Source organism: Bemisia tabaci, chromosome 8, assembly GCF_918797505.1.
Source record: "Bemisia tabaci chromosome 8, PGI_BMITA_v3".
Lineage (NCBI taxonomy): Eukaryota > Metazoa > Arthropoda > Insecta > Hemiptera > Aleyrodidae > Bemisia > Bemisia tabaci.
In genome coordinates, this window is record NC_092800.1 from 27,412,338 (window position 1) to 27,438,131 (window position 25,794).

Sequence of the window (25,794 nt, forward strand, 5' to 3'; positions counted from 1 at the left end):
CTTTAATGATAGTAGAGCATTGGGGAGTGTATTCATGATGGACGACACCTTCATGATCGAGGAAGACAGTCAACATTGTTTTCACATTGCTGCGACTCTTCCGAGCTTTCTACGGGCGAGGTCTCCTAGGTGCGTTCCAAACTGACGATTGCACTTTTATTTCAAGGTCGTGCCTGTGGACCCAAGACGCATCCCTGTGATAATCTTCTTTACAAACTCTTCCCATCTCACTCTCCTTAACTTCCTCTTTTTTAGGAAAAACGAAATGCGACGAACACAGCAGAATAGCACGCACTAATCAGCAAATCACCAACGACTGATTTAACGTGTGGTAATCCGACATTGCACCTGCACCTGCACTCAGGAGAGTCTCTGCATAGAGTACCTATCCCAAGTCCCAACCTCTTATCAACCGTTGATAGCGAAATAATCAACAAGGTCGGATACTTTCCGGACCGACCTCGTGATAGTTTCCCGACCTCTCAATTTCTTTCGTTCACGATAACTATTGTTAGATTTGCGTTAGCTAATTCAAATTTTGTAATTTTGTCCATTTTGGTCTTACAAAGAACTGTATAGATTTTTGGGTAAATCGCATTTGCCGTTTAATTACCGTTCATAAGTGTTCCAAGGGGGTTAACATAGAAACGGCGAATTTTTAAAGCGCCTTCAAAATGGAAGAATACCACAAAAGTTACTTGCGTGGCACAATGTTTTTTTGAGAAGCAATAAGCCAGATAATATGCCTCCTACTCTCATAGTTTTATCAGTGCCTCCGGGTGCGATGGCTACTAAGGGAAGTAAAACAGGTACCTTCATCGGACACTGTGCGATTGAAGTCCGCTCAGATGATGCATTTTGAAAAAACCTGAAATCTAGTGTAGATCTTAGGTTCTTTCAAATTTTTTTTTAATATTATGTAGTGTTTTTCTCCGACTGAAAATGGCTCTGTTCTGAGCCGAAATGTCTCGGTTTTTATCACACGTACTTTTAGCCATGTTTCCAGTATTTTCCTCTCGTTAATCCATGTTTCGAATGTCACGGGCTGCTATATAAACATTCTGTATCTGTGATGCTTTATGTCAAGAGGGAGTCAAATGAGTTATGATAAATACGAAATTCTTTTTTCAAACGCAAAGGAATGATTCTAGCTGTAGGAAACAGTAAATAAATCCTGAATCAACATTAATGTGCAAGAGCCAAAGAAAAGAGGAATTTGTAGATGACCTCGTTGAAATTCAGAGGCCAGTATATGGATTGAAAAAAGATTAATCTCGAATACCTTTCTTCATAATTTCTGCACTCACTTTTTATCCTTGAAACAAGACTTGGCATCTTTTTCCACGAGATTCTTAGCGAAATTCATCTTGAATTGAAGGGAGACTCGTGCAAAATTCTATGGATCAAAAATAGATGAATTTTCTGAATCAAAAACTTTGTATTAAGTTAACGATTTCGCATACTTTATAGCATTTCTGGGGATTTAAGAGCCTATCCACGATGAATTTTCATTCCACTCATTTTCAACTCTGTAAAAACAGGAATTTACAATGAGCAGAGGATTCTATAAAATTAACGTAATTTGAAGTACAATTATTTTATTTTATAAACTTCATTTAAAATGATGTCACATCTGAATCTGTTTGTCGAGCTACACTTCAATGATTCCTCTCCCTATATTAGTTTTAGTCGGCGAAGATGGTCGAAAGGTCATTCCAGAATCTGCGCCTAGCTGTAGAAAGTTTTGTTGTAGGCCGTAACAAAATAAAATTTCTTGCATTTTGCCACTCATTTTTCTTGTTTTATGTAATCACACAACATTAATTATAATCTGTGGCTAATTGCACGAAGTTTATTTGCACAGCGCCGCCACGAATCGTGGCTGAATGAACAGATATCTGCGGGAGCAACGCTTGTCGCTGAGAGGTAATAAAATCCCGAGTGCCTTCTACTTGTTGCTTATGCAACACGGACGACCCTGAGGCAATAATAGTTGTATTCAAGTGTTTCATGCTTTTTCTGGAAAATCTTATAACTGGAATATTGTATTCAGTTCCTAGGGAAGATAATTAGTAATGTATTAATGCATCATAAGTATATATCGACTGTGAAACTACCAGACCATGTTTGTGGTGTTTAAAAATCTCCGCTCCTATTTAAATTTTTTGAAGGAAGACAAAACAATGTAATTTATTGAAAATTTCACAGAGTTTTTTTTCGTACGGAGAAAAATACAGGGGAGTTTTCAGGAATTAACTTTAAGTGGTTTTCCATTAAAAAAATGAAGTATGACAGGAAATCTACGGCGTCGCAAACCCGAGATACGTGGTGTGGTACTCTCACCGTTGATATGCGTTGTGCTACGGAAGAACGCCGTATGAACTTTTAGACGTTGCCAAATTTCCTTTGGTAAATCACAACTTTTCGGGAAAATTTTTAAATATCTTCCTTCCAATTTTTAAGATAATTTTGTTTGCAAGTTTGCATAACGTTCTTGAAAATGTATCAGAAAAATATTCATAGCTTTCCTCAAAAATCAACGTTTTATCGAAGGAAATTTGGCAACTCTCGAATGTTCATACGGCGTACTTCCTCAGCGCCGTAGTAATATATTAATGCATCTTACACCAGTGCAACTATTGGAACTCCTTGCTTTACTGCATTGCTTTTTGCGGTGTAAACTACAATTTTTGATTTTTTGAAACTTGGTTAGAGAGATCAAAACATAAAAAATCGCGTAATTTCATTCATTTTTTTCTTGTACGGATGGTTAGAGCACTAACTGCCATGAAAGTGTTTGATATTGATGTAATTTTCATTTTTATTCTGATGTATAGGTATATCTGAGACATTTTCGCTCCTATTTTACTCAGGCTCTCTTTCATCCTGATTTATCCTGATCAAAATTCATCTCGATGTTTGCCGTAATAATTCAGTTTCCTCTGATTGACTATCCAATAACGACTGCCAAAAGCTTAGTCTTTTTGGGTAGAGATTTTCTTTTATCAGCGGCCCTCTCGCTATGATGTGGAGGTATTGATGCGTCTTTGCCGTTTTTCTCACTGGCTCCAACTTTGAGTCAAGAAAAGTCAGTCTCCTAGACGATGAGGCAGAAAAAGAAATATATTAATGGATTCAAAAGAAGCCGCACAATTGGACTATTTCTACCAAACGGAACTATGTGCATTAAGACATGAGCCCTGAGACTCATAAGAATGCATGCATAATAGGGCTCACGTCATAATACACATAATTCCGTTTGACAGAAATACGTCCAATTACAAATCTATCAATGATGCCGACGCAGAAACTGCGTAGCAGTGAACGATATTTAACATAATTTCGTTTGAAAGCGCTTGGATAAAGCGGGTACACTCACACTTTTTTAACTCGAAGTTTATTAAACTTTCTGAGAGGAGGAGGTTAATTAGCATGTAGAGTTTATCTAGGCATATTGTCAGAGTATAATTTCTGTTGCCACAATAACGAAGTATTTAGTATGATTTTATTGATAAATGTAATTTTTCCAAAATTAGACTTTTCAATTCAGAAGAAACCAATGTACGTAGAAAGCAGATAGGCGTCTTTTGTAAATTTTTTCTAAAAGAAGGTCTCTTCAACTAATATTCATGAGAGAAAATTCCTTTACCAACTCGTTACATGTAGCTGAATTTATTTTCCAGATGTGTCTTTATTTTCAAGGTATGTGATGCCGGTAACAAACAAGCTTTAGAAAGGGTACGAAGCCAGTATACATGAAATGGGCAGACTTATGAAATGACAACCAACCATACGAATAAAATGACTGCTTCATTATTCCAAACGTACGATACTTTTTTAACGCTTTTCTCAAAGCTTCGCAACACTTCCTCTAACATGCCCACTCTTTCGAGATTCCCTTCAAAAAACGAGTACGATTCATCGAGTGGATTTAGGTTGATTTTAAAAATAAATAAATGAATTATAATCAAGATTTCTTTTGAATAGGTGGAAGTTGTTGATGAACTCACCCGTTTTCAGCAAAATCAGTAACGATGTCAATAGTCTTTTTTGAGACTTCGACATCAGCTTCAGTCCATGTTCTTTGTGGAAAGCGTAAGGTAAGCGGAAAAAGATCGAGTAGATCATCTGAGTGTGATACACCTGCCAAAAAGGTGATAAAAACATAAAAATTGAGTGAAACAAACTGTGATACTACTTTTAAAAAAAATCTAGGAAAAAGACAAAATCAGCGGGGGCGAGACAACAACAGAAATTTAAAAAAAAAAAAATAGAACACAAGTGTGGTTGGTTGGTTGGTTGGTTGGTTGGTTGGTTGGTTGGTTGGTTGGTTGGTTGGTTGGTTGGTAGATACGTTTATTTAGTGCCTTTAACATTCCATATTAACACCTTAGAAAAGAGATCAAAATAGTGCGCTTGTCCACGGATTAAGATATTTAAATGATAAAAACTGAAACCAAGCCCATAATACCAACGCTCAACTAGGATAATGGACGTATTTCTATCAAACGGAACTATGTGCATTATGACGTGAGCCCTGTTATGCGTGTATGCTAAAGAGTCTCAGGGCTCATGTCATAATACACATAGTTCCGTTTGATAGAAATTCGTCCAATAGTGGCTTTAAAAACGCTCAAAAAAGGCGAACAAAACCGATCTAGGTAGTTTTGGGGAACTACATTAAGTTTTGATAGTTTTTGGCGTGTGGGTAATTTTGTGGAGAGATAATTCGACCGTTTTGTAGGACGAGGAAAACAGTGGCAAAATAAAACTGTCCATTATCAAAATGTAACTCACCTTTGACTTTACCTCCGCTTAAAACGTCATTGAAAGAAACAGCGTGTTGGTAATCGTACAAATAAAGATACGTATCTCCGTGGTGCTTTTTAGCTGTTTCAACGGTACCGTGAAGAAACCATCCATCCGTGAACATCTGTCACAGTGAGATAGTTAGTTAGTTAATTTTATTAGAGACATTCAGTATCTCAGGATATTGATGTCCTTACAAAAAGTATGGAGGTGATAAAATGAAAAGAGAATGCGAGAATATACACCTTGATGGTTGGTCAAATGGCACTTGAACTGATGGTTTTGAGGTACAAACTACATAACTTCAAAACTTGCTCGGTGCGTCAAGTTATAGCTCAGTGTGTTTGAGGTGCATCGTCAGCTTTGGCATGAAGGGATACAGACAAGATTAATATATTTCTAATTAAAACCATCGGTGAAATTATGCAGAATATATCAAAACGCCACTCCCAGTATCCAAAAAGGTTAAAAATATCGCCTAACATCTCCCACACAATACCTCTGATACCTCATGAGGTAACAATATTTCCTTCGCCTTTTATACAGGTGCTGAGGTGCAGGGGTTTTAGGACATTTTGTCAACGATTTATAATACTGTGCAACACCTCTGATGTGAAATAGTTGCTACAGGCGTCGCCGCATGGCGGGCGGGCGGCCAGCGCGGAACGTGCATTGGCGCCTACAAACCTAAGTGGATACTTCAAGCATTGTGCAATGCGTGAAGTATCCAGTTAGGTTTGTAGGCGCCAGTGAGCCTCTCGCGCTGGCAGCACGCCGCTCTGCTATCTTAGGCTTTAATATTTATACTCGCATAGTCAGCGTTTTTTAACTCAGGATTTTGAAATGTTTGCACACTCTGCATTGATTATTCTCATTTAAATTGATGAGAAAAAATATGTATCAATTTATCAAAGGAGAATAATAATATAATGTGTGTTTTTTAAATATTGGTGGTTCTGTGTCAAATTTAATGATTTTCAAAGCACTTTAATTTATTCTTTTACAATTTGTGCTTTTATTGTGCTGCAACGAGGTGTACGCGCAACCAAACGCTTAAAATTTGACGTATTTGACTCTAAAAGATCGATGTACAAATTTTTTTGCTGAGGTTTGCGGCTTAAGCATTTACTATAATGAAACATTTTCCGTCCCAAGCAAACAGTGCAAATAGTTATACTTCATAATTACTTAGCTTACGTTGATGATATATTCCATTGAAGCATTCATGTCAATAGGTCTATCCCCGAAATAAAATTCCTGGATTTGCCTTGCTACACTTGAAAGTTTGTCGCTCGGAAATCCTGACTTCAGTATCAGAGCTTTCGGTAATACGTACTGAGGAATATCTTTCAGTTCGTTCTCATATTGACTTCCACCCCTGGATATGACTGTAACAAAGATAAAATTAGTAAAATAATATGAGTGAAGTAATTTATTTTACTGATATTTTATTATGCTATACAGGAAACGTCTTGTTTGTTACCTGTTCTACTTTTCACACCAAGTCTAGGGGGCCGTTCAATTATTACGTAAGGCATTTTTGCCAAATTTTTGAGCTACCTTTCCCTGTAAGGCATCCGTAAGAAATCTCTAAGTCCCCTTTTGAATTACTTAAGATTGGCCGGGACCCTCCCCCCCCCCCATTTTTTCAGAAAAGAACGGAGAAAGCCTGGTAAAATAGCTGGGCATGTAATTCAGGAGGTTTACCAGATATAAAAAATCAATATTGGGCACTTTCGGGGACTTATATATAGCACTTTTTTCAAGAAAATCGGGGACTTTTTTTCCGAAACAGTATAAGAGAACAAATTTTTAAAGAAATAGCCTTTTTTTACAGCGGTAAGCTTTTGCAAGACTCGGCTTGACCCCCCTTCCCCCTTCGTGAGACTCCGTAAGACAAGCTCGCCCCCCCCCCCTTTAGTGCCTTACGTAACACTTGAGCGGCTCCTAGGGTGCGAAATCTGCCGTGCTAACGAAGAACGCTGATGTATGAACATCCGAGAGTTGCCAAATTTTCCTGGACAGAACATGTATTTTTGACAACATTCATGCATATTTTTCCTTTTAATTTTCAGATGTTATAGCTTAAATTGCGTACAAAATTATCTGAAATTTTCGAAAAATAATATTCACAATTTTCTTAGTAATTTCGGTTTTCATCGGAGGAAACTTGGCAACGTCTGAAGGATCATACGGCGTTCTTTACGTACCGTGCGTCTGCAAGTATAGAAACTGAATTAAGAAGTAAATGCTGTGATTTGATTACAATTTAATGACATCGTCTTATTTACTTGAAGCAAGATAACCTCCCTCTCCGGTGGTTACTCCTGTCATAAGGGGAATTTCTGACTTGAGGTAGTCCAATTCTTTTGGGAGAAAAGCACCATTGACTTCGGACTCAATTGTTGGTCCAAAAACTACAGCGGGCGAGAGTATCCAATCCTGAAAAAAGAAATAAAATACTAAATAAAAGGCGAGGGGATCCTCTCCACCCCAAGAATAAAGATGGACCTTATATTTTGTCACCCTCCGGCCAAAGTATCACAAGAGCCATGCGATGTTTAAAAATTTCCGCATCCATTTTTTTTGCGAAGAGATTGTGGGTTGAATCTGTTTGAAAATTTTACTGAATTTTATCGGCAGCACAAAGAAAATTCAGTGAGATTTTCAAACAGATTCAACCAACAATTTCTCTGTAAACAAAGTAAATTGGCGACGGACATTTTTAAACGTCGCATGGCACTTGTGATACTTCGGCCGGAATGTGAAGATTTCACCATACAGAAAAGCAGTAATACGTTGACTAGTTAGCCAAGTAAAAAATTAAGTAGGACTGGAAGTCTACAACGTCGCAAATGGAGACACGTGGTCTCGCACTTAAGCCATCGATTTATAGGTGAGCAAACACAAGCATCTAATTATGATAGTTGCTTTAAGTGAAATGTAATGTCAGCTCTCCTCTCAGCTCTTGGCTGCAGGTGCTCAGACACAAAGCCATTAAATAGCAGAAAAAAAAAGAAAAAAAAACCCTCAGCTCTATGTTGCAAGCTGAAATTATGAGCAAACTGCAAATGATCATCGCTTACTTGAGATCACTCCATTTGCCAATCAGAAAACTAAAAATGGCTTGGATCACCTATGAGCTTGTTTGTAATTAAGGGTTTAAGAACATCAAATTAGAAGCCTCAATTATCAAAAATATCCTTACATGGAACCTTTTGCTCATCTCTAAAAGTAATGCAAGGTGAACTTCTTGCATACATTTAAGGAGTTCGTCCGAGGGTTCAGAGGGACAGCCGCACAATACTGCCAGCGCTTTCGTTCTGTCTTTAGCCAGCTGCGGGCTAATAATTGCCCAGGGACAATGTCCAGTTCCACTCATTGCTATGCCCCTGTGAATTAGACCTATGCATGGAAGAGATAGAAGAAAAAATTGTTAGTTCAGATACTTGGTACTAGGTGGCATTTTTTAACGAGAAATCTGAATTTCCACTTAAATGCTCAACATTTTAATATCCAAGATGATAAGTTTAGGAACTGATTATGATGCTACATTTGCAATCAAACATGTCAGGGCGTATTTAAAAGAGTAAAAAGAGAAGCTGCATTTCCTTTGAACGTTTAGTCTTTCTAACTAATGGTCACTCGATCATCTATAAGGTGTAGTGCTATCGAGTCAGTGTTTCAGTGGATGGATCACAATAATAAATACGTTTATAAAATACGAGAATACGTACATTTTACCTCATAAGTTGAAGGAACAATTCTCAACGAATGTATAAGTTGCTTGGATTACATTTTCTAGAAAATAAAAATGTATTTGACGGGAGGAACGGGTGTGGGTGCATACAATGAACTCGAAAATATTCTAATGCACATACTGCATTTTTCCTTATTCCGGTTGTATTGTACATTATACAGTGATCAGAGTGGCCACAAAAATTCAGATTTGAAGTTCCTTAAATTTTAGTGTATCCTCTGACCTGTTGCATACAGTTTTCTTGAATTCCGATTGCAATTTAGCAAGTTGTGGTCTTATTTTACTTTGTTTAGAGGAAGAGTCTGTCAGAAACGTGCCCCTTTTTGGAAAACCTCGGTGATTTGGTTCAAATACAGCCTAAATTATTCCTTATAAGGAAACAATCCACTTATACTTGTACAAGAAATAATGTTACGTTAAAATGGCAAGCTTTCAATAATCAAACAGTACCATCAAGCTGCACTTTATTTACCTTTGTTGAGCGGTGACAAAAGATTCAAATGCACACTTGAGCCTCCAGAGCTCTGGCCAAAAACGGTGACTAACCCAGGGTTTCCACCAAAGCTCTCGATATTATCGTGAACCCACTTGATGGCAAGAGCTTGATCCTTCAATCCGTTATTGGCAGGAATAACGTTGTCCCCGGTGCTCAGGAACCCTTGTGTGATAATTTGAAACATTCCATCACAGTTAAAAACACTGCTTAAGACAATGTTTGCTTTTACGATTTTGCTGAGTTCCACAACTCACCGAAGGAAGTTCAAAAACTCATTGCGTGGAATGGAATATTGGAGAGTATACCTGCGATGGGATCTAATGAATCTTTCCCAGTCTTGGATGGAAAGACTGCATCTGGGATCGATCTCCCTCAGAAAAAATTTGAAAATTTTATCGTCTCGATAGTATAATTCTAAGCCATATTTATTTTAAAAAAGTTCACAGTAATATAATTTTGACTTTTTGAGGGTGGCAGTATTTAAGCAGTATACTAAGTATTTTTGCTAAAATAAAATGCGGTGGTTTTAAAATCGAGTCCCCTTGGCCAGATGTGAACAAGCAGAATCGACCTATTAACATTACACACACACATATATATATATATATATATATATATATATATATATATATATATATATATATAAACTCGAGACAAAAAATGGAATTATTGTAAGGAGAAAGCCCGTGGGGATCCTCCATAATTCAGCCTATCAGACGTTGCCTAATTTCCTCTGATGTTTTATTTTTTTTAAATAAGAGTAATCATCATTGTGCCTTGAAATTTTATTTGAACATGCCCAGACAAGTTCAAGGTATTATATTGTTTGATTCTCAATTAATAAAATTGAACTTGTGAGGAAATTAGGCAACGTGAAATTAAGTCAGACTGATTTCAGTTGAATCCGTCCAATGCATTTGACTTCTGACTCGATCTACAGCTCAATAGTATGTAACGTTTGTAGCATTCCTTAATTTTGAAGGCGCTTTAGCAACTCGCTGTTTTCTGGTTATCTCAGCAGCATTGTAACTCCTCGAATGTTTTTATTGAGCTTTCGATAAATTCGCTTCCTTCATTTTCCAATTCATCAAAAGGCAAAGGAAGGTGGACTTGCTCATCCTTTGAAAAAAACAAACAAAAGATATATTCGCCTAAATTTTGCTTAGAATTCAGTAAACGTACGTTATATTTTTTTGAATTTCTGAATTATCCTATCTGAGTGTCATCTCATTGTACTACATGTCTAACCAAATGCATACCTAATACTCCCAGTCTGTAATTGACGGTGACCAACACAATATCTTTGTCCAGCAGCAGCTCTGGCCCGTAAAATACGCTTGATCCTCGCTGATATCCACCACCGTGAATCCACACCATCACTGGTAGTTTTGCTGCCTTGTTTACCTGTAATACACGAGAATGTATATTCAAAGACCATAAATAAAGCGAATCTTATCGAAAGTAGAGAGAATGTTACCTTTTCATCACAATGGAGACTCGTAAAGCACCTGAAACTGTAACTGAAAAGCTTAAAAAAAAATTGGAATAATATTGAAAGAATTCGAAGTCTCATTGTGTATTTTCACTTTTTACAAATTGTCTTTTATAAAAAGTGCTAGAAGAAACGTAAAAATCTATGAGGTATTTTTCAAGGTTTTTTTCCGAATTTATAAAATACGACGGTGTCTCGAAAAGTAGTCTTTCTTTCTGAAACTCTTGAAAAATTAAGAGCATGTGTCTATTTGTTGTTAATTCAAAATGTGACACAAGTGCGCTGAAGCACATGCATGGTTTTTTTTTTTTTTCTGAGCAGTCATATTTCTATGATTGAGGAAGTGGCGAAAAAAGAAAAAAAGAGAGAAAAAACCATGGCTATGCCCATTTTGTCTAAAAATACTCGTACAAGTTTTCGGTAAACTGTATTTCAACTTAGGTCGTCCAGAAATCAAACAACATTCAAATATCCTTATTTTAAAGGGATGTAAGTATGCGCAAATAATACAAAAAACTCGATTACCTGCGATCGCATAATTAGCGGTTACATTATATGCCATTTACAATAATGATTAGATTATCTGTAGTTTTTATGTAGCCGATGTTTTTAGATTTTCCTGCGGTTTCGATTCTTTGCAACTTCATTACATAATATGCGACTCTCCATATCCATGACACTAATCATCACTTTTAGACAGAAGTAGTAAGTCTGATTCCAAAATGATATTCTGATATTAGTTTTTATTTTTCGTCTGGCACGACCACAGTACGCTGGGCATAAAAGAATCCTGAAGAAGGAGCACTTAACAGATTGCTTGCTTGAGAACTTACGTTTGGAGAGTACACATTGAGAACGAGACAGTCCTCCTGGCCCCGGACTTGAGAGGGGCCCTTCATTTTAAGGCGGTTGAACAAATCGATTTGCGGGCAGAAAGATGCATTCTTTGTCGCATCGAGTGGTTCTGTCCATGGATCCAACGGCTGTGGTTCCTGCAAGTGTTTCGAGAAAAATAAAATGTGAGTACACTGAAAAAAAAAAGTTCGGTAAATCCGAACTAGTTAGGATCATATGGAACCACGATTTTGCTCGGTACACACGACCGAATTATTCGGTCTGCTCAGCCGAACTGTTCGGTCCATTGAACCGAACTGTAAGAATTTATTATGGTTCGGTCGTACAAACCGAACAATTCGGTTGAACGGACCGAATAATTCGGTTGTGTGTACCGAACAAAACCTGGTTCCTTATGATCCTAACTAGTTCGGATTTACCGAATTTTTTTTTCAGTGTATGATTTTCCCTGTTTTCGAGACGAAATTAACTAAAGGAAGCTTGACTAAAACCTTAGTAAAACTAAATCGTCCTACGAGGACAAAAATCAAATGGACAGTTTCGTCCTCGAAGGACGATATCTTGTCGTTTCACTCACGAAAGAACGTAACCACATTTCAATGTTGCCAAATTTTTCTGGGCAAATTAAACTTTTACCACGAGAATCTTATATCACTAATTATTGTTCTAATCTCATACAAAAGTCAGACAAATCGACTAAAACTATGCAGGTTTATCCTCGAAATAAATTGAATTGTTTGAGTCAATTTTGCAACCTTAGAATCAGGACGCGTTCCTTGGACTGGGAAACGACAATTTGTCCCCGGAGCACAATGGATCGAGCCAATGGGGGAGGTCCGACACACTTTGGAAACTTTAAAAGCTTATAACTCCGTTTATACAAAACTTTGAGATTTTAAAGTGATTCCATTGGTTTCCTCGTGAAATTTTCTTCTAGAAGCATTCCTCACAATTTGAAATAAGACGAAACAAACATCAAAATTTGCAATTTTAGCCGAAAATTTCATGTCCGACCTCTCTAACTGACTCGATCCACTGTGTGGAGGCCGATTTTTGTTCCCGAAGGGCGATTTATTTTTACTAGAGCTTCATCGCGTAATGATGGCTTAAAATGATTGTAAAAAAAACGGATATATACAGACAAACCTTGAATCTAAGAGGCCCGACAGGTGGCTTCGCGAAAGGGATGCTTGTGAAGCTGTGGATCACCCTCCCGTTCCTTGTCCTCAAAGTATCGAACCCAATGATCTTTCCACATGGTGTTGAAACCTCGAGAGCGCGGCAAATTAATATCCTACACGTAAAAATCAGAAATAATTTTACGCACAGTGAGATCTCCATTGTGACTGAGGTACGCCACTCGTAAGACTCCAAAATGAAGGTGGCGATCGAACTTTTCTTATCTATAGTACGCCGTAAAACATGGCAAAAAATTACAGTCAGAACTTATCAATGTTATGATTATACGAAAATGCAAAAAAAAAAGAAGAAAAAAAAAAGATTCATCGGTAATCCCTCCTCCATCGGCAGCTGTACAATGTCCATCAGCACAGGCAGCAGAATGCTTTGCTTCTACCGCAGAAGTGAGTCAGTCCGACGCGACGGCCAAAAAGATTGGACTGACAATGAAGCACGAGTTATTATATCATATCAGTATTTTATACAGGGTGAGTGGAAAGTCCTCGATCCCCCCCCCCCTCTAACTTTTGAACGCATGCAGATATCAAAACCAAATTTTGGGGGATGCTTCTAGGTCAATAGAAGCTACCGGAAATTTCGAAGGGGGGGGGGGAGGGCTTGCATGCTAACTCAAAATGTTTAAATCCCCCCCCCCCCTTTTTGTGATATATCGTTTTTCGTACAAACCGAAGGTCGCTATACGCAATGAGATAAAAAAAAAAACATGGGGGGGGGGGGGGGGCTAGTGACCGCAAAAAGTTGTTCGATTTCCCTGAAGGAGTTTTTACACGGTTGAACTTAAATCCCAGTGAGTTGACTGAATTTTTCAAGAGACATCCTAATCATTACGAATTTAGAAAATTCCTCTTCATTTGCTGTGGACTAATAAAATATTTATAACGTGTTAGATTTTACTGTAGTACCCAATGATCATGAATAATTATGAATTAATTATTTTTGTCGTAGAAGACGTATTTGATTTTCCATTTTTTTCGTTGGTACTCTATCCACAGACGATTAAAGTTCTCTTAAAGAAAAGCCTTCCGCAAAAAAGAAAGAAAGAAAAAAAAGGATTAGCGAAGCTATTTTCGTCGCGTGAAGTGGAAAGCAGCATCTTCAAAATACGGCGGAAAACGCTTTTAATACCGCCAGTAATGAAATCGCGAGGGTTCCAGTTTTATATTCGTTGGTTTTTGTCAGTTTTCGTGCTGCTAGAGCGCGCTAGATGAGAAATCGCGAAATTCCTACTGAAATCCCGGGTGTATTAGCATGTTTTCACGGCTTGGAGATCTTTTCCCGTCATTAGCTCATTCGACCTGGCAACGTTTACTACAAAATACTACGTAGCGTACTACGAGTACGATGACCCAGATTCTCGCTCTCTCATTGGTCCGTTCCGCTTTGGATGGTTCATTCATGAATCACATAGCGCTCATGGCGCATGCGCAGCACGCGACACGACCACACACATGGTTTAGTTTGTAAACAAACCAATGCATGTCCACGGTGATTCTCTCCAGATTAATTCAACGCAGATTTCTTTATAGTTTCAAAATAATGTGTTAAATCAGGAGTAACGAATTCAGAAAGAGTGTTAAGTGTCATACCTTCATTTACATTTTAGCAAACATCTGAAGAACAGAATGTGTTGATAAGTCAATGCCTGGTTACTATCCCGAGTGTGAAATTCTGACTAGCCGAAGATGTTGGTTATTGATAAATTGTAAGTAGTTAAATTTTTCCCTCATGATCATGCCTTGGCTGGTTGTAGTATTTACATCCGGTATACATATCGACAGTGTAAGTCAGCAATCTCATAACTCGGTTTGCGACGTCCCAGACTTCCTATCATACTTTATTTTTTAAACGGAAAACTAGGTAGGTAGGTACTCAACAGCAATTCTTTAAAACTGCCCTGCTTTTCCTTCTCTGTGCGAAGAAAATTCTGCAAAAACTTCAAGGAATAATGTCAATTTGTTCTTCTTTTAAAAAATAACATAGAGGCAGAGATTTCCAGACACTGCAAACAAGATATGTGATTGCGGACTTATGCCGTCGATATGGATGTGGAAATTATTGTCAAATAAATCTATTTAGGTATAAACTCTTGAGGTTAGAATAGGTAGGTACCTAAGATATGGGTGGTTCTCATCCCTGAACTTGCAAGTTTCTTAATACTTGCGCTCTTAAGTAGGAATGTAGTATTAATAGTCTTACTTATTGCAGTGTTTGCTACCTACACAAATCTATTGAATGTAAAATTAGGAACAACACAGGAATCCAGTGTTTAGATGCTGTAAGTAGGTATTCAGATTTTTTTAGAGTTTGAAACTTCTTATGCTGGACTCAAGATCATGATAAAATGCACTGCCAAATTTAACATTAAGGTGATACTGATATCATAACTGCTCTCGAATGTGATATTTTTCCTCTGAAAAAACCGCGCCTTTAATACGTTGAATTTCTTGATCAAATTTGGCACATGAATTCTTCAGTCTCATGACGACAGAAATGCAATCTCAAAATTCAAAACGAATGGCAAGTAGCTGAAATTATGGAACAAATCGATGCGATATATAGCACGTTGCTCTGACACAAAAAATGGCGTCCATCGAATCACCTTAAGTTACAAGTTTGCCCGCTGAAACTGTGGCTTTAAGGGGATCTTCAGTGTTGATAAATATTATTAAAAGTCCTCAATTCCTGGGGATACTTGACAAGGAAAAAAACCAAGGCGTATAAAGAAAGGTGGTCAGTGCTCATGAATATAAGAACAAACTTGTAAAGTATTACTGGCAAGTAGTTTCTATATTATTCTAAAACAATGCACTACTTCGTAAGGTTTGCATTGTGTTCTTTGTATCGAAATCAGTCAATGGAGTGTTCAAACAGGATCATCTATGGGGATTCTTCTTTATGTCACCTTGCATTATCATTTGGATGTAGGCATTTATGCGACAAGGAATCATATGTGCGCGAATAAATGCCATCAACGGAACTATATTGCAAACAGACCCTATGCAAATAGCCCCTTTCGATTTACCTAATTCATTGTCATATAATTCCTTAAAGTATTTTACATTGATTAAGTCATACTTTTTTTTTCATCTAATTTTTCTGCACTGACTATGAAAAATCTTTTCCATCTCTTCCTCTGAAAATTGTTGTTAGCAAAAGTCATGCTATTGTCAGAATCGAGTCTAAAACGTCTGAACAATTGAAAAGTTTGTTTTATTATAGAAATTAATCTAACTGTCAGCAAGGGGTATCAGAAAAAAATCGCCAAGAACCTTATTGTTTGCGAGCATTACGTAATTCATTAATAGCCCCTTCTCCTCTAGGCTCTTCAGGATTCGCTGGATTTTTTTTCTATTTCTAAATTTTTAGTTGTGGCTGCCCATTTGATTATTAATTTAATTGAAAACTGAATTGATAACCAATCAGAAAGATAAGTAAGAAAGTCTGAACTTCCGTTTTTATCTCTCCACCTTAAACTTTTGAAGGTCAACTGGTTTAGATAAAATATGCGAGCAGAGGATACGTCGAAAATACAAATTTATTTCTCAATATTTACATGTATCTCTAGAAAGTAAAAGGGGGCAATAATTCTGTACAAGATAAGGAATCAATGACGTACACAATGAGAAAGCCTAAGGCATACATATACACAGTCAAGCAACATTAGCTGAGATCAATCACAGAAAAAAAAAATCATTTTACCGCAAAAGTAATTGGTGACTTTTAGTTACTATATGGATAAAACCATATTCATTATCCGTAAAAACATACAGCACAGTGAATGTCTCTCCTTTCCCGTTATAGGGACTGAGTAGAAATTTAATGGTGATTAAGTAGGTGAGCTTTTTTGTGAGCTCAAAAATAGACTTCCTTAACTTGGACACTGTTGTGGTGAGTAAAGATAAAAAATGTTCAGAAGTTACAAACTGATGGAACTTAAGAACTCCGGAGCATGACCACTGCCAAAAAAGCTCTTGCCTGGATTTGGATGGTTAGAAGATGAGCTACTCAAAAAAATCGCAGATAAAATAATTGAGAGCTGTCAAAAATTAAAAAATCAATTGAAAAATTTAAAGTGCTATTAAATGACTTGTATGTAAGCATGAAAAGAACGGTTCATGTGCCAAAAATTATAAAATAAAATACATTCTTCGAAATTTTTACGGTTATTATTTTCTCATCTAACAACTTATTGAAAGTCAATTCTGTAAGAATCAAAGTCGCATGAGTACGTATCAATTAGTGAAAGTTACACAGCAGAGGAATAGTAATAAGAAAAAAAATAAACTTCAAACTTTCAACATTGAAATCTTCAAAGACAGGAGATCTGATTTTTTAAAAATAGTAGAATTCGGACAAATTTAAGTAACCAAAATCAGCTTAATTACATCAGCGTCCACAATACTTCTTCCCATTTTTCTCCTCTGACAAGAAATCATAAAAAAGGGTTGCCACAGACTTTAGAAATTGAAGTTCTCTGACATTGCCCTAGCTCTTAAAGGTAAAATTTTCTGGCAATTGAAGATATACCGGATGGTTATGAGGACATAATTTATAAAAGTTTGCCGGCAAAATTTGTTGTTAAAATTTTCAAACTCGGTCTCTAAAGCAAGTTAAGTTGGCTTAACAATTATTCCCTAACACTTGTGTCATTTTTCCTGTTATTTCTAGGTTTTCCCTGATTTTTTAAAATTCCCTGACACATCCTGGTTGTTCCCATATTCCCTGACTGTGGCAACCCTGTAAGTAACATTCTGTCCTAAAATTCAGTGCGTACTTTATTAATTATTTGATATCAATTTTCATAGAGTTTCATGGCAATGATTTAGTGAATTTTAAGTTTAAAAAAACAAAACAAGAGAGTAAATTAGGCAACATGCAATGCAGTTGGGCTAATTTCCGTTAAATCTGACCTCTTCCAGATTTTTTCTCCCACTGATTTATTCTGGTTATCATTTAACTTCACACATTTTATTCGACTACTTTCATTCAAAATTAGGTTAAAAAAAGAGAAAGAAAATCACTCTCTATTAAAGAGAGTTGTAGAAATTAAGCTTAATCAGATGAGCTTGACGAAGAACTGGAATCAGAATCGGAATCAGATGTTGAAGATGATGATGAAGAACTCGAGGCTGAGAGGGCCTCCATAATTTTATTGACATTCGATTGCTTTGGTTGCGCTTTCAGATGTTCTCGAAGCTCATTCCTGGAAAAAAATAAGAGAACCATGTACTTCAAAATTATCGGGGCTGAGAAGGGTAAGAGGATACAAAATTCTAATTCAAAATTAATTTCCCCACATTCACTGTCATACTAGAGCTGGCAGCCCTACTTATTCTTCTTAATTTGAGATTCCAAAATAATTGCACTTTCCAAAATCAGATTTGGATTCCAAAATCTATTTGGATGGTGAAACTTTTGACAGCGGAACATACATCTTGGTTTGCGACACTACCTCGATTTCTTTGCTAAATAGAGAAATACTCAACGTCATTTCTTGAATAATTCCCTGATTTTTGCTCTTTGTGTTAACTTTTAACTGTGAACATTTCATGTACCAAATAATGTCATTGGTTCATTCTCCTTTGATCAAATATAACGAAAGCGGAAGTTTCAAAACACCACAAATAAGATTCGCTTTTTTTGTGTTTCTAGTGTCATAAATACCACATTTGTGAGGTAATTAATTTGGTGCTCTTCGCAAAATTGCAAGAAAACTTTCAAGTATTAAAAAGTTTGCCTCAGGATATAGTTCAATAAGAAGTTCAAATATTTTTTCCGCTCTCTCCTGGTGATCCTGTGAAGCGGATGGCACATTAGCACCGTAGTAGACGTTTGAAAATTAAAAGCTTTCTGATTCCACAAATAAAAATTGCCTTTGTAAATAAGGCTGTAAAAATATGTTTTAAAATACATGAGAACTATGTGCACACAACAAAACAGAAAATACTTACGTTAGTCCTCCTAAACCGATGGATGTGAAGAAATTGATGGCAAAGCGAGTGTTTTTTGGATTATCTCTTGGAAACAGACCTTCGAATGCCAAATGCATTGTCCTGGAACAAAAAAATTTACAAACTGTATTAGTTCAATTCAATAAAGTCACAAGAACATTAAGTATTATTTCAGTAGAAAAAAAAATAAATTAATTTTAAAAAAATTAAAATCTTAACATGACTTCTAATACTTAGATGTTTGTTCAGACGAATTTAATATATGAGCAGGATTTTTATTACCTCTTCATTTTCCGATTCCCCGAATTCCCCTGACTTTCTCTTCTTTTCCTCCGCAAAATTCTCTGGCCATCCCTGATCTTCAAACAAGACTTCCTTTTGACTTTCCTCTCTTTTAAACATGTATTCTGCCTTTTGCTAGACTGTTGAAAAAATTTCCTCTTCTAGATATTTAAATCATAGAAAGAAGTACTCAGAAGTTTTTTGCGCTCTCTCAAAAGGCTCCAGTTGAAGATACTGAGCAAACTCGCTGCTAGCGGAATTCCCAAACTTTTCCCACAGATTTGGTGATTTTCCTCAGTCGCCACGAATTTCCTGAATTCCCAAGATTTTCAGACTGCCAGAGACCCTGATTAAACTTAATTTCAACTTCTGTTATCACAAAAAAATTAAACTGGAATATAATTATGGTAGATGAAAACAGGCAGGGACGCAGCAACTGCTGTGGAGCATCATGGGAAATAAGTCCTCGAGTTTTGACACAGCAGTCGGAGTTTCTCTCACAAACACATTGACAAAACTTATTTACACAAATATGAGTCTGGCCATCTCTTACCAACACATTAATAGAGCTCCTGTACACAAGCCTCCCACAAGACCTGTGACATATGAGTTAGACAAGTCAATCGGAGAAGAAATTGTTCGATGTCCGTAGTTGTTTTCCTCCTATCATAGTGTACAAGTGAAAAATTTAGTTACATAAATTGATAAATGGTACATTTCTTACAAATAAGCGAAACAAGACGAAAGAAGAAAGGCACTTACGGATCCTTGATACGGTCATTTAATTTGGCTAAACTCATGAACTCTGACAGCTCTTGGAATAAAATTTTTATGAAAATTCTACTGGACGAACTAGTTTCTTCTTCATTCAGGTGAATGGTGGACAGGACATTCCAAGATATAGCATCCGTAAAGAGAAGATGAGCAAAAAATTTTGCGACATTTCGCAGCTTGTTTGTGGTGAATCGATGAACAATGGCGTAGCTGTCAACAAATATTTTCTCGAATGGTGCAACATAAATTTGATTTATCCGACAAAAACGCTGCAACAAAAAAAAAATCACAATTAAATAATAAGTAACCCTGATACAATTTTTACTCAGATTGACTGAAATTTTGAAAAATTACACATATTTGGACTGACATTTCATTTTTTGAGGTAGACATTATTTACCTTTGAAAGAGTCTTAATCTCGGATTGAGAGTCACTTACCTTGGAAGGAGTCATGACTCTATTAATCAAGAAAATAAAAAGAACATGTCTTACCTCTGCTAGGAGACCATAAAATTTCTCGTAAGTACGCTGCTCAGCGCAACAATCTAAGAACATGTTACACATTTCTATCTCTTGTCCAGGCTTGAGCTCCATTTTCAATAACTTGTGTGCACATTCTTCAAAATCAAGAGATGAATTTATTGTCAAATAAATTGTCCGGCGAAGTGCTACTAAATTGGTTTCTGTGTTGTCTATAATAGTCTGCTTCTTTTCTTCCGCTAAAACACAAATAATACGTACAAATTATGGGGAAAGGGAATCACAAAGAAAAGGTAAAAATATTTCTGATTAATAATCGCGTCTTACACTGCATTATACAGCACAATAATAATCCTAAATTCTTTTTCGAGATATTTTTTGTACAGCTAACTTTGATTGAAACAGATTTCACTTCAAGAAATTTTTGAAAACCGACAAGTTACTATGTATTATATACTCTTTTGATGGAGGGAAAAAACTTGAATGGAAATTTTGAGACATCACGACTAAAGAACATTTTAAATAATTGTTTAAAAAATATATTGATGAAGTCATTACATATGTCCAATTTATGACTCACCAGCTTCTGAGTCATCTGAATCATCTGACCCACTCTCATCTTCGCTTCCAGATTCTTCTCCAGATTCATCATCAGACCCAAAGAGTTCCTTCTTGAGATTTTCATACTTTTTCTCATTTTCCTCGTATTCAGGATCAAATTTAAATACGTCTGAAAAAAAAAGAAGACAGGCAACCAATTAGGAGGAAAAAAAAACCTGGATGGAAAACTGACAATTTGTTTAATAATACAAATACAACAGTGGTAAACATATGGGGTTTCTATACAGTATTTTATTTGTTTCGGTGCCTTGTTAAACACTCCAACAACTATCTAAAACACTGAGGCGATGACATTCAAGTATGATAGTACTCTGAGACAATAAGCTCTCTTGCAAAGTAGCCAGTAAATAATTAAAATCTGATGCAAACAGTACCAGATTAAACCACAAAGGTAAATCCGATCTCAAAACGTTCCACCAAAATACGCGTTTTTTCGGGCAATAGTTTTTGGGTTAATCTAAACATGTTCAAACGTTTTTCTTAGCCACATCAATGACACAAAGTAAATTGTGAAGATAGGGTGCCAAAAATACTTGAAATATGTTCCTAAGAATAGATAAATCCCCTCAAATATTGGAATCTGGCTCTCTTTATCTTCATCAACAGGGACAACGATGATGACAAAAACGTGATGTTGGATAAAACTAACTTTCATAAGTTCGCAACACAAGTTTTCATAGCTGGCAAATGTCAACACTCAAATTGGTCACCTCAATGGGGCACGCCTTAGTTGCTACGTTGACGTCAAGATTATCTCAGAATTTTACTTAAAGAAAATCCAAAGGAGAATTGAATTAAAATTTAAACAAGAAAGCTACTCCATTATCAGCTGCATGATTCTAATTCTTGATAATGCATTGCCATAACTGCGTGTAGATATATTTCATCAGCAATGGTGTCAGTAAAATTGAGTAAAATACAATTATGTTCATTTTATTTACTCACTTAGGATTTCTTGACCTTCTAGCTTATCTTCTGTTAAGCTAAGTACATGGGTAAATTGATCTTCTTCCTCTACAAGATCCAATTCTTCAGGTACTGTTGGGTGATCCTTGAAACCATCCTTTCTAACTTGGAACATGACTTCTATCATGTATTGAACCTAATTCAAAATACAAACAGAAAATGAGAACTAACAAACAATTATCACATGTGCTATCATCTCTACTCGATTTAGAAAATAGTAAATTAGGTATGTGGTTTTTCTTCAAAATTTTTTTGCAGATGTAAACTCTCATAGTTTTACAGATGCATCAAGATACTCAGCGGAATACTCAAAGTCTTAAACTGGATTTTAGAAAGAGGTATTTATGCATAGAGATCAGGCGAGAGAAAGTTAGATTGATAAATCTGTGAAGGAGCCCATCGTCACTAGGGTTGCTATCAATGGAGGCATCAGCAGCTTCCATGGAATTTCAAAACATAAAACTAAATGAGTGCATTATCAGACTGACAAAAATGTTTTTAAAATATTTGACACAAAGAGCCCCACTGAGCATATATTTTTTTACTGAAAATAGTTCATCTTTAGTTATTGTCCGTTCGGGGTACAATTCGATTTCTCTTGGGGTTTTCTCCTTTAAAAACTCACATACTTGTGAAAAGACCCAAAAAATAAGGCAACGCAAAACGAGAGTTTGAAAAGAATTTTAGGCTGATGTAAAATAATGAAGCATACTCTTTTTTCCAAAGATCCTTCGTGTAAAATGTTGCGCAACAGGTCGAATATATCATCGAGACCTCTCTTGCAGACAATTGAGAGCTTTTGACCACACTCTTTCAAAAATGCGATTGCCACCTCTACAGAGTCATTTGTTGGCGTTTCCAGAAGTAAAGTTAAAAGTTCTAGAGCTGCAATCTCGTGGGCCTGGAACAGAATATAGAGTCACCTTTAAAAATTCACTTCAAAATAAAGAAATCAAATTTTAATGCTCATGATGATTTAATCGCTAACTGACTGAAAAATAAACATGACAGAGAAACAAAGAAGGGCAGATGGAGAAATTCACGTACATTATTTCATATCAACAAAATATGTTAAAAATAAAAATTTTGGAAGTTTGACGATGAAAAAAGGAGGGTTGAAAAAAACGTTATGAAATTTTTTTTTACTTGTCAAAAGATAGGGACTTTGGTCACAATAGTGTTTTGAAGGGGGACTGTCTTTGGATGATTTAGAAAAGTTATTGGAAAACTTCAACCATGCGATAATAAATAAACCAACATGGGAGTAAAAGCTAGGATTTTATAAAAAAAAAACTGTACATGGCTGGGCCAAGAGTGAAACTCAGAGGAAAGATGGAATTTCCATAGCAAATTTGGCAAAATGAAGGATCACACTTAGATCTAAAGATCTAACTTCATTAAATTGAATTCCTATTTTGTCGTATTGCTTCCTATGTTTCATATTGTATGAAGATTTAGGATTTTTGGTACTTAAAATAGACCCCTGCTACAGAAAAAATTGACAAATGACTAACATTCTAAGGTGCTAATTTCTGAAACCTATGTTCTATCCTACAAATTTGTAATGAAAGGATCATCTCATCACAAGAACGGCTAACCCGATGAATTTTGATCACTTGTAATTTCAGAGATAAGATCACCAAAAAGAAGGCATTCATTGCAATACCTTTTGCTGGGGATTAAAAAGCAAACTAAGTACATACTTGATACTTACCACACACTGATTGACTAGGTGAGCGATGAATATTGCAGCAGCAAGACAAGTGGGTTTATCATTCCTTCGGAAGCCTTGTTTAAACCTTATGATACACCTTTTCAAAAGCAGCTCTCCAATATTAGGAAACTGAAATGAGGGTACAAGACTGAGTTTTAGTTAACAATACTGAGGCCAAAGACAAAAAATAAAACTTGAAACTGAATGAGAAAAGCTATGATTTTTTCTTTCTTTTTTGACAAAAACTTGTTGACTGGGTATTTGTGTGTTACTCAAGCTATGCATGTCTAACTTCAATTTCAGAACACAATTTTTTTTTTCTTCAATTCTATATTCTTCCATTTACAGAAATTTCTAATCCTTTAGTGCTGCAGATCCTAGATACTTACTCCTTTCAATATCTTTCTCTAGCCAAATAATCATCAACCTTTTTTTCTTTTTTTAGGCATTGGAGGGTGGAAACATAGCAGTATTATGCTGGATCACAAACCAACTGTTAGCTACTGCTGTTGTAGAAGGGCATTTTAAAGTAAGTTGAACATGAAATCGATTTACCTTAGAATTTATAATTGCTACAAGTGCAGCAAAAACATTGGTGAATGTTGGTGATGCAGCCTGAGCTTGAATTATTGATCGGCAGAGTAATCCACGACCACGAATAATATTTTCTCGCAAAATTTCCCGCGCAATTATACAAATATTCTGAGGACTGGCTTTGTTGATTAGACCGTGAAGAGATTTCTTCAGGGCTTCCCATGCTATTCGTTGATACGCGGCACTAGAACATATAAAAGATACGGTCACATAAATAGCAAAAGTTAAAAAAATAAGAAGCCTCCACTTTGAATTTCGTCGCATACAAGTAACAAATCCTCTTTTATCTTGAAACATTTGTTCAGGAAGATTCTTCATTAATACCTAAAAAATAGAGAGTAAATGAAATGGAAATTATCAAACTGTTATAAGTAAATTAGCGAAATTGATTTTGCATCTCCGTTTACGAGGCTGCAGACCTCCTGTCATGCTTTATTTTATCTTTGGAAAACTAGTCAGTGTTATTTCTTGTAAACTTCCTTGATTTTTCTTCTTTATTAATAGAATACGTATTCTGTATGAATTTTAAACCATAAAGTTGACTTGTTTTGTTTAAAAAAAATAGAAATTTTAAAACACCGCAAAGGATATGTATGGTTTTACACTTTGACCATTGATATATCTCTTGCATTGGTTTTTATGCTTATTTATTACTTTTGAAGGTTCAAAAGCTCATAGAGCCATCACTATCGCATGAAATTGTGACAGAGGCATTCTGCCTAACAGGATCTCATTTCAAGAGGTTAAAAGAAATAAAAAAAGTTTTAAGGGAAAATAATAATCATACCTTGCTTTATCAGTTATACTAGCTTGCATCATCCTCAACTTAGCTGGCGGAATATAGGCACCACCTGTCTTGGATGTTAGCAAATCGACTGTTTTCTTTTGATCTTCTGTGATAACTTCTTTGGGGGTATCAATGGTTTTTGGTTCTTCCTTTACTTTCTTGGGTTTGTCTTGCCGGTGACTTCTTTTGTGTTTAGGTTTGTCATCATGCACGTCCTCATGCTTCCTTGTTTCCTTCTTTTTTGGCCTTTCATCATTGCTACTATATTTACTTCTTCTGCCGGGTTCTTCACTACTCTCTTTACCTCTTTTGCTACGTTCTTCACTGCTATGCCTAATTCTTTTGTTGTGTTCTTCACTGTTCAGCCTACGTCTTTTGCTACGTTCCGCACTGGTATGCTTACTTCTTTTGCTAAGCTCGTTACTGCCATGCCAACTTCTTCTGCTAGATTCTTTGCTACTATGTCTGCTCCTTTTGCTAGATTCATCACTCCTATGCTTCCTCTTTTTCTTCTTTTTCTGCCTTTCTTCATCGCTACTTTGTCTACTTCTTTTAGTGTGCCATCTCTCTTCATCTGAGTGGAGAGGGTTGTAGAAACTTCCACTATCCGTCTAAGGAGAAAAAAACAACATAGTATAAAAGTTGTGACAAGAAATCAACGAACCCATTTAAGCATCTTAAAATAGGTAAATAATTCCGTTTCACAAAGGTAAACGGCCAAAAAATTTGATGGTCCGATTCAATACTTACTGATGGCTTGCAGCAATTGATTCAGTAAAGAGCTATAAAACTTTTCTTAAACAGTAGTTTTCTCATTGAGTGACTGCCATTTGTCTCATTATTGGTGTATGCTGGGTAAGTAAAGAGTTTACTTATGAGTTAAGGCTCTATTCGAGTGAGTTGTCTTGGTTACCAGTACCTATATTAACAAAAAACATTGAACAACTTTGACCACGGCCATCTCCCTTAAATATTTTTTATTTTTTTTTTTTTTTTTCTTGACAGCTCAAAA

General features: G+C 36.2%; 2 protein-coding genes across 2 annotated transcripts; both read right to left on the minus strand.

The window, feature by feature from the left end:
- Positions 1–644: 644 nt before the first annotated feature.
- Positions 645–12,889, minus strand: LOC140225244 (carboxylic ester hydrolase-like). The gene is made up of 10 exons (XM_072303476.1): positions 12,559–12,889; positions 11,391–11,549; positions 10,325–10,469; positions 9,042–9,227; positions 8,018–8,214; positions 7,101–7,251; positions 6,007–6,197; positions 4,798–4,933; positions 4,011–4,143; positions 645–3,097 (listed from the first exon to the last, which is right to left on the minus strand). The coding sequence occupies exons 1-10, from the start codon at positions 12,751–12,753 to the stop codon at positions 2,908–2,910; spliced, it is 1,683 nt and encodes a 560-aa protein (XP_072159577.1). The 5' UTR covers positions 12,754–12,889; the 3' UTR covers positions 645–2,907.
- A 3,240-nt stretch (positions 12,890–16,129) lies between these two features.
- Positions 16,130–25,393, minus strand: LOC109039109 (pre-mRNA-splicing factor CWC22 homolog; the record flags this gene model as incomplete). Its single annotated transcript, XM_072303207.1, is given in 10 exon segments — positions 16,130–17,815; positions 18,564–18,665; positions 19,608–19,888; positions 20,113–20,339; positions 20,681–20,830; positions 21,667–21,823; positions 22,400–22,588; positions 23,402–23,530; positions 23,957–24,179; positions 24,783–25,393. Coding segments are annotated over 10 exon segments (2,220 nt in total), but the record flags the coding sequence as incomplete, so codon positions are not given.
- Between the last annotated feature and the right edge of the window lie 401 nt (positions 25,394–25,794).

Excerpts from the sequence above, each read along its gene's own strand:
- LOC140225244 (XM_072303476.1), bottom strand. The coding sequence starts at position 12,753 with ATGGAGATCTCACTGTGCGTAAAATTATTTCTGATTTTTACGTGTAGG. Across the intron at positions 8,215-9,041 it reads TTTGTCACCGCTCAACAAAG|GTCTAATTCACAGGGGCATA; the intron begins GTAAATAAAGTG and ends TTCCATGCATAG. Across the intron at positions 7,252-8,017 it reads AGATGAGCAAAAGGTTCCAT|GATTGGATACTCTCGCCCGC; the intron begins GTAAGGATATTT and ends TTCTTTTTTCAG.